This window comes from Triticum aestivum, chromosome 4D (assembly GCF_018294505.1).
Source record: "Triticum aestivum cultivar Chinese Spring chromosome 4D, IWGSC CS RefSeq v2.1, whole genome shotgun sequence".
NCBI lineage: Eukaryota > Viridiplantae > Streptophyta > Magnoliopsida > Poales > Poaceae > Triticum > Triticum aestivum.
In genome coordinates, this window is record NC_057805.1 from 360,768,528 (window position 1) to 360,778,110 (window position 9,583).

Consider the following 9,583-nt stretch of genomic DNA (forward strand, 5'->3'; position numbering starts at 1 on the left):
CTAAATGAAACTAATAGTTATAAAAGATAATATATATATACCACATCCGAATCATAGACAGGACGAGGGCCGACGGAGGCGGATACCAAAACCATTGCACTATATAATAACAAACAATAATAAAAGTAAGAAAAGTACACAAGTATCTATCTAAATCATACAAGTAAGAATTTTTTTATTTTAGAAAGAAGATAAGATCAAGAGGCTCACCACGGTGGTGCCGGCGACGAGATCGGCCCGGGCGATCGTCGGCGGTCAGGACGGGGACGGGACAGGATCACGGACCGCCAAACCTAGACAAATCTCGAGGAAAATGGAGCTTGGACAAGGAGCTTCTAGAGGAGAAAGCTTAAGTATGGCTCGGGCATTTCGTCGAACACCTCATGTGCATAGGAGGTGAGCTAGAGCACCACAAAGCTCTCCAACGGCCGGCCAGAAGAAAAGAGCAGTGGAGTGCTTTGCTCGCGGGCGAGGGGGTATATATAGGCATCTCATTGGTCCCGGTTCGTGGCTGGAACCGGGACAACCAGGACTAAAGGACCCCCTTTGGTCCCGATTCCAGCCACGAACCGGGACCAATGGTTGTGGGCCAGGAGCGAGGCCCATTGGTCCCGCTCCGTGTCTGGAACCGGGACCAAAGGGTCCAGACGAACCAGGACCAATGCCCCACGAGGTCCGGCCGCCCCCTGGCCTCACGAACCGGGACCGTTGCCCCCATGGGTCCTGATTCGTGACTGAACCGGGACTAATGGGCTGGCCCGGCCTGGACCAAAGCCCTGTTTTCTACTAGTGAGTGTTGTTGGTGATCACATTTTCCGGATCTTAGGATATCGTTAGGTGCAAGGATAGTCCTGTTAGAAGAACGATCATATTGAATCGACCCAGTCTTGTATGTTATACTTTGTGATCATATCGTCTGAAATCATTTGTTATAACACGGAGTGTTAGCATGTGTAATTTAGTTCCTCAGACCATGAGAGTGTCTCGGTTACTTCCTACCAAACGGTGGACTTTGGGGTTGCTCAAACGTCATCTGTAACAAGGTGATCATAATGACAACTTTCAGGTTCACCGGAAAGTTTGACAAGTGAACAAATAGCTCGAGAGTGGGATTTGCTCCTCCGATGATGGAGAGATATTCTTAGGTCCCTCTCGGTGTGACGACATCCATCATCATCTGGCCAGACACATGTGACTACGTCGCGAGGATTGATGGAAATATGCCCTAGAGGCAATAATAAAGTTGTTATTATTATATTTCCTTATTCATGATAAATGTTTATTATTCATGGTAGAATTGTATTGATCGGAAACTTAAATGTGTGGATACATAAACAAATAATGTGTCCCTAGTGAGCCTCTACTAGACTAGCTCGTCGATCAAAGATGGTTAAGGTTTCCTAACCATGGACATGTGTTGTCACTTGATAAACGGGATCACATCATTAGGAGAATGTCTGATGGAGAAGACCCATCCGTTAGCTTAGCATATGATCATTCAGTTTATTGCTATTGCTTTCTCAATGTCAAATACATATTCCTTTGACCATGAGATCATGCAACTCCCGGATACCGGAGGAATACCTTGTGTGCTATGAAACGTCACAATGTAACTGGGTGATCATAAAGATGCTCTACAGGTATCTCCGAAGGTGTCTGTTGAGTTGGCATGGGTCGAGATTGGGATTTGTCACTCCGTGTATTGGAGAGGTATCTCTGGGCCCTCTCGGTAATACACATCACAAGAAGCTTACAAGCAAAGTGACTAAGGAGTTAGTTACGAGATGATGTATTATGGAACGAGTAAAGAGACTTGCCGGTAACGAGATTGAACAAGGTATGAAGATACCGACGATCGAATCTCGGGGAAGTAATATACCGACAGACAAAGGGAATTACGTATGTTGTCATAAAGGTTCGACCGATAAAGATCTTTGTAGAATATGTAGGAACCAATATGGGCATCCAGGTTCCGCTATTGGTTATTGATCGGAGAGGCATCTCGGTCATGTCTACATCATTCTCGAACCCATAGGGTCCGCACACTTAACGTTCGTTGACGATATAGTATTATATGAGTTATGTGAGTTCATGATCGAATGTTGTTCAGAGTCTCGGATGAGATCACAGACATGACGAGGAGCTCTGGAATGGTCCAGAGGTAAAGATTGATATATAGTGCGATGATATTCGGAAAGGTTTCAGAATGTCTCGGGTAGTCATCGGATCACCAGAAGAGGTTCCGGGAGGCCCCGGGAGGTTATTGGGCCATATGGGCCAAAAGAGGGGAGCACACCAGCCCACAAGGGGATGGCGTGCCCCACCTCTAGGCCGTCGATCCTAGGGAAGGAAAGGGGGAAGGGCTAGCCCTTCCTGCCTTCCCCTCCTCAAGAGAGAAAGGAAAGGGGGCACCCCCTCCTGCCTTCCTCCAGCGCGCCCAAGAAGGAAGGGGGCGCGATCAAGGGCAGGAGCCCAAGGCGGCCGTCGACCCCTTGGGGAAGCCCTAGGCTGCTTCCCCTCCTCCCCCACCTATATATATGTGTGTATGGAGGGAGAGGGGCAACAAACACCACGATTCCCTAGCCGTGTGCGGCGCCCCTCTCCCTCTAGTTCATCCTCGGTCATATTTTCATAGTGCTCGACGAAGCCCTGCGGAGATAGTTGCATCACCACCGTCACCACACCGTCGTGCTGTCGGAACTCATCTACTACTTCGTCCGTCTTGCTGGATCAAGAAGGCGAGGATGTCATCGAGCTGAACGTGTGCTGAACGCGGAGGTGCCGTACGTTCGGTACTTGATCGGGCGAATCGTGAAGGTGTACGACTACATCAACCGTGTTGATAAACGCTTCCGCTTAACGGTCTACGAGGGTACGTAGACACACTCTCCCCTCCCGTTGCTATGCATCTCCATGAATAGATCTTGTGTGTGCATAGAATTTTTTTTGTTTTCCATGCAACGTTCCCTAACAGGGATGCCGGAACACGTCAACGAGAAAGAAGAACAAAACGGGTAACGGGAGCAAGGGTATAATGGGAATGGTGATGACCCAGGAGGATACCAATACACACCGGGTTTTGTAAAGTATTGCGAAGCAAAGGGAACTTCACATGATAACCAAAGGTTCACTCGAATATCATTCGTGTAATCATAGGGACCGATATGGATGTCCACGGTTCCGCTATCGGTCATTGAACGAAGGAGTTTCGTTCATGTCTATGCTTTACCGAACCTACGGGGTCACAAGCTTAAGGTAATAATGATCCGCTGAGTGCTAGTGAAACGGGAGTGATGATAATATATTCATGAAATAGTTTCATTAATATTCGAAATAGTTTCGAGAGGTTCCGGAAGCGTTTCGGGGTCACCGGAAGGGTTTCGGTGAATATCGCGTAATACCGGGTATTACCGATTAAATATATATAGGTGGAAAATGTTTCCAGAGGTGTTAAATTACATATGTAATACTCTGGGAATGTTTAAAGCATTTTATATATAATTTAAATATCAACGGGCCTTAAAAGGCCAAGAGGTGGAAGGCAACTTGGGCCAAAAAGGCCCAAGTGGGAAAGTGCCACCCTTCCCTAAGGAAGAGGGCCGAATTGAGTCCTACTCCCACCCCCTTGGTGCGCCTTTCCTCCTTTGGTGGCTGCCCTCTCCTCCCCTACTAACCTATATATACTAGAGGTTTTCCACCCTATTGACACACAAGTTTTGGGTGCCTCTTCTAGTTGATCTAGTTCTAGTTCTAGTTGGTCCTACACTAATTAGAGCTAGCCCTAGCCACCTCTAATCCTCATAATTAGAAGCCCAGTGTGGTTCTCATCTCCTTCCTCTAATTCTCCGGTGGCGATTAGCTCTGGACGGCGAAGCGCTACCGAATTGTGAAGACCGTACGCTTGCAACCAAGCAGAGAGGCCGTGCTTTCGGTCTTCTCTTCGAGGGATCGTTCGAGGGCGGTTCGCGGGATCTTCATTGTTCAAGGGACTTCGAACACGATCTACACTGACTCTTCTTTTTCTGCTGCACTCCGAAGTTGGTAACGATCATTGATCCCAACCCGTATGCATCTTCATATTGATCTTGGTGATCGTAGGTGCAACAAATTTTTGTTTTCTACTACGTTTCCCAACAGGGAGGAGGATGTCCACAAGGAGGACAATGACATGCAGTGATAGGGAAGGGGCGGTCACGACTGCGTGTGCGGTGACGAGTTGTCCTAGTGGCGTCAGGAGTCAGATATACTGCCGGGTCCCGCGTCGCGCGGACTGCTCGGATGAGAAGTCATAGAGGAGCCACGATGCATGTGACCGCGCACACCGCTTGGCCCAAACATCCTCCCCCTTGGTGCGGCCCATCGCAAGGGGTGACAGCTGATAGGGTTTTCTGTGGTTACCTGCTACGACTTGGGCGGCGAGGAGGGGTAGTGGAGTTAGGGGCAGTTTGGTTCATGCCCTGGAGAAGAATTGTCTGGCCTGGAAACTCCCTGGGATGTGCCTGGATATTGTTTGGATGAAAGCCACAAATTTTGGATGCCTCCCTGGCCCGGAGCTGACGGCCTGGCAGGCAACTTCATTAGCCTAGCTCAGGCGGGTGAAATGGGACGCCTGGGTGCCAGGCAAATGCCATTCCAAGCTGATTAGTACACATGCATTGATTATTATTGTTCTCATGCAAATATCGCATGCCATCCTGATTTTTTTATTGTATACATACTCACACCCAGGCTAGGAGTCCAACCAAACAAGAGATGCACAGGCACGCCTGGCCAGGCAGAAATCCTCTTCTCTCCAGGCTACTACCAGGCACCCTTTTTTGCCAGGCATGCAGCCCAGGGCATGAACCAAACTGCCCCTTAGTGTGTAAGGGATATATACAAAGATGGGGCCAGGCTGTTGGGCCCACATAGCGGACAACCTAATTTCATCCCGACATAAAATGAGGTTGTCCGCTAGGTGGGGATACACTCTCAGCGCATCTGGTAATATTTGGGAAGGGGAGTGGGAGTTTAGAGTAGGGAGTTGTATTGATATTAGACATGGGATGAGATGTTTATTCCCAATCCACTGTTTGGCACATAATAGGAATTATATGTGAGATTTGAGGAGAAACTGTATTCTCTTGTTTGGTTCATGGGAATTAGCGAGGGACTAGACATGAAAAGTTTAAAGTTATGATGAAGGGCTAAGATTGCCTCACTAAGACAATTTCCTTTCAATTACCACCCCCTCCCCTGTTAATAAAACGGTGAAAGTTGGAGTCTAAAGTCCCATGCATATTCCCTTCTGAATTCCCAATCCCCCAACCAAACAGTAAATTTGAAGTCTCATATCCCATCAATTCCCATTCCCTAGATCTAATTACCCACAACCAAACACGCTGTCTAGTCTAGTTTATTTTGACAAACACCTTTCTACGCACCCGGCATTGTACATGATCTTGATCGGCAGGGTAAATAAAACTCAACAAGAAAATAGCAACAACCTTTGGATGCATAAACATCACAGAGGAAGGAACTGGGAACACATCATGTACAGAAACTCTCGGCAGGACTAAACAGCTCGTCCCCGATTCCATGGGTTTTCCTTTAGTACTACCGCCTAGTAATATTAGGTTAAGAACTGAAGCTCATGTCATGTTACACCATGGCATCCATTTCACCACCGCTGCCGGCGCCACGCCACACGTCGCTGACCTGGTGCTTGCAGATCGGGCATGTTCCTTGTTGGCGCAACCATGGATCAATGCAGTTCACATGAAACTGCAAAACAAGATGGGGGATCGAGTAAATCTTGCAGGCTCGTCTCATGTCATGACACAAGATTAATGGCAGGCTAGCAGCATGTACAACATCAGCAATTCAGAGTAGTGCAGAAATGCATACGGAAGGGAGTGGCCAACCAAGTGAAAGTGGTTCTAAAAAAAACAAAAAACAAGTGAAAGTGTGGAACAAATAATGTACTCCCTTCGATCCATAGTACTCCCTCTGTTCACTTCTATAAGGCGTTGTAGACACTTCAGACAGCGTGCAAAACAGCTCAATTTCAGTTGTCTGAAACGACTTATAAAAGTGAACGGAGGGAGTACTAAAGTTGTACTAAGTGAGCGACAAGTAATACGGATCAGAGGGAGTAAAATATTTGTATATGATATCTCTATAAGCAATGAGGTAAAACTTTCACGTTTGTTGCTTCACTGTAATCATGGATAAACTGCGCAAAATGCACTAGCATGAAACACAGTTTTGGATTCCTAGGATGCTTATAGGAAATTGGTCAACATTATATCAACTAAATTGTTCTATCACAGTACTACAGTTTTCAGGTATTACACATTATCATATCATGACAATAATTGAAGTCTTCTACTGTCAAAATGAAGAAAACAACTGCAAGATGATCAGTATGATAATTACCCGATGCAAGCATGGCAGGCTTCTCAATAGATCACCCGCCACAACTTGCTCTAAGCAAACACTGCACGTCAACTCATCCTCTGTCATTTTGCTTGTTGCATCTGCGTCTTGCTTTTTCTGTACAGCAAAAGCAAACATGAAATACTGAAGACAAGGACTGCCTACCATGGTGGCACAGTCCAGACCATGCATGTGCTTGGATACACGCTTAATTGAAACAAAAAGGGCACAGCCATTAGCTGTGTGATTGTTATGGTACTACCACGGCTGACTAAAGAAATTCCGAAGAGCGTAACTGTCAAGCTGAGGCTACACTGCTAGTTGTCTAGTCGTACCAAAATGGAAATAGATATATAATGGACTTACACAAGAAATATCAAAGGAACACATTTATTCATTACCTCCTTGCCGGATTCAGGAGAAGAAACCAATGGTTCAGATGGCCCGTCACTACTGAATCAAAGAAAAAAGGAGTTAGCTACACGCTGTACAAGCAAGCAATTATGCATTGTTGGTTACATTTTTCCTAGAGGAACTCCTCAAACTGCGCTATAATTGGTCAGTTACATACTGAAGAAAGAAGGCACTCAAAATCAGTTTGCTTTGGCCATAATGCACCTTAAAAAGATAATTAATCTTGCCTATTTCGATAAGGGGTGCTCCTCTGCTGCGCCTGAAGTTTGTATCTGAAAACAGGCAGAGTATTTATTTCTTCTTCAGTCATAGAAGGAGCATGTGGGCTATTGTCGGTATCTAGCGCTCTGAGAGCATCATAATCTGCAAGCAAAATATCCAACAATGGTATTATGTTTGCATGAAACAGTAAAACAGCAAGCAGAGCAAACAAAACTTATCAGTGTACCTAAATCATCAAACTCGCGGTCAAGCAGAGCAAGTTGGAGTCTAAGGCTTTGCAACCGGCCCCTCGAAGCAAGGGCTATGGTTGGCGGGACATGCACCCGCAACTCTGTGCGTCCAAGGAAGCCGTTGCCGTCTGCAGCATGAGCTTGAGACTGCGCTTGGAGCTGCTGGCATGTAGCGTACATCCTAAGGCTGGTGGCCAATAGGAACACACCTAAGACCATCCAAAGCTACAAAAAGAGACAGTTCCGAGCAATCCGACAAAAGTTATGATATTACTCAATGAAGCTTCATAAGCATAATAACACATGCATAACCACATTGTGCATGAACAACTAACCAAAAAGTTCGGAGACATCTGGTGCGAGCTCAGTACCATGAACAGAACAAGAACTGGCCAAGAAAAAAAACACTAATTGTTAACAGCTTAAAGATAACTGGTTGTACACACAACGCACCCACATTACCAGTTACAAGAAAAGCTAAGGAATTGCTGTTCACCGGCCGCCCCCCGGCATGAATCCGCTGCACACAAGCACACAAGTGAATGGGGTCAGATATTTAGAACAGCAAATCTGCTCTAGGTTGAAATGCCGAGCCATTTCAGACGAAATGCACAGAACAGAAATTCACCATGGCACGGCGCTCCGTGGCGAACCCTGGGAAGCCACCGGCCTCGATGTCGGCCCTGCTGCCCCGGAACACAAAGCTCATGGTGTCCACCGGCCACCACCACCACCACTTCCACCAGGTGTAAGATGGGTTCCAAAGCAGCGCCTTCCTGCCCCTCGCGGCAACAAAAACTTTGACGAGCCCACGTAGCAGCGCCCACTGAAACCGAAGAGGACACCGAGAATGTAAATCGAACAAGCGGCGGAAAGCGACGCCTCAACCGAAACTGCAATTTCTGGAATGCCGGCTGTCCCGACGCGGAAAACGCCCGGATAACCCTGAAGCTTCCGGAAGCTTCGTCGCGCAGGTGCGCGAATTCAGGGCCCAATCGGGAGAGGCAGTCACAGATTCGGGGAAAGGAGCGGGATTTCCAGGAGGCACGTACCTGATTGGAGAGGCCTGTTGAGCCGGCGTTTGCTCGCGCGGACGCGGGTAGCGGCGGGGAATGGGGGAAAGGGGGAGAGCAGTAGAGAAGAAGAGCTCGAGAGCGAAAAAGGCGTTTTTTATTTTTGGCGGTTTCAGATCGTGTGCGTCATGTGGTGGAAGGTGCGTGGCCTCATCTTAGGCATGGGTTAGAGCCACCCATACACTTACCCGCAGCATTTAATCTTACCCATCACGTATACCTATATCTGCTAGTGGGTACAATTTTTTCCCATGCCCATCATCCACAGGGTAAATGGGTACCCGCGGGTAAAAATACCCACGTTTGAATAACATTAATTTGAGCATCACATAATTTATAAAAACTACATATAATAGTAATTTATAAACAACAGCACATAATAATATCAATACATACTTATAAACAACAACACATCCTATAAAAATCGACACTTTCTTGTAAACAACAACACATCAAAACATCAACACATATTCATACATTTTAAGTTGACAAACTCACGACAAAGTATAGAGGTAATTTGTCAATATTCGTTAGATTTTATAAGGGTACATGGGTACGCGGGCATGGGTTATGTGATCCCATACTCATACCCGCTCTACTCGATGTGTTTGAGATTTGCTCATTTATATACCCATGGGTAAGGTTTTGTCCCATACCCATACCCTAATAGGGTTTTTAACCGCAGGGTACGTGGATAATGGGTACCCATTGCCATCCCTAATTTTAGGCCGTGTTGAGTTATGATCTTACAGCAACTCTAGCAGAATCGCCAAATTCATTCAAACTGCTTTCTTTTTTTACCGTCGTATGGAGTGCGGACAAAAAAACAGCTATAGCAGATTCTTCATGTGCATGAAGCTTCATGGAGGCAGGGGGTATGAATCACACACTACAAAACTTCCGGCACTTGGTGGAGGATATTTTCTCTCCAACGCTTCCCTTCACGCGACCCTTCCGTCGCCGGCGAGTCTCCATCGGCACCACGGTTGGACGTCGGTAAGTCACCATCGCGGTTGGACGCTGGCGCGTGCTTGTTATCCCCTTCCTATTTCTGACACAATCGATGTCACGACCCGATCCCGAGAGGGCCACCGAATCTTTGTGCTTTATGTGCCAGTCACTGGATCGATTGCTGGCATGCACAGTTGACGATGAAATACCAAGTAATAACACATGACATAGTATAACATAGCAGATCCAGTCTTTAATACGTTACATACCTGCTAG

The 9,583-nt window shown here is 46.7% G+C and overlaps 1 protein-coding gene across 2 annotated transcripts; it reads right to left on the reverse strand.

The window, feature by feature from the left end:
• Positions 1-5,441: 5,441 nt before the first annotated feature.
• Positions 5,442-8,496, reverse strand: LOC123097917 (E3 ubiquitin-protein ligase SDIR1). Of its 2 annotated transcripts, none has more exons than XM_044519766.1 (9): positions 8,336-8,496; positions 7,912-8,109; positions 7,746-7,803; positions 7,619-7,671; positions 7,280-7,508; positions 7,059-7,194; positions 6,819-6,867; positions 6,418-6,534; positions 5,442-5,763 (listed from the first exon to the last, which is right to left on the reverse strand). In XM_044519766.1, the coding sequence occupies exons 2-9, from the start codon at positions 7,990-7,992 to the stop codon at positions 5,641-5,643; spliced, it is 846 nt and encodes a 281-aa protein (XP_044375701.1). In that variant the 5' UTR covers positions 7,993-8,109; positions 8,336-8,496; the 3' UTR covers positions 5,442-5,640. The 2 variants fall into 2 exon arrangements, with proteins under 2 accessions (XP_044375701.1, XP_044375700.1); XM_044519765.1 differs by having other exon boundaries at positions 6,819-6,870.
• Positions 8,497-9,583: the final 1,087 nt, after the last annotated feature.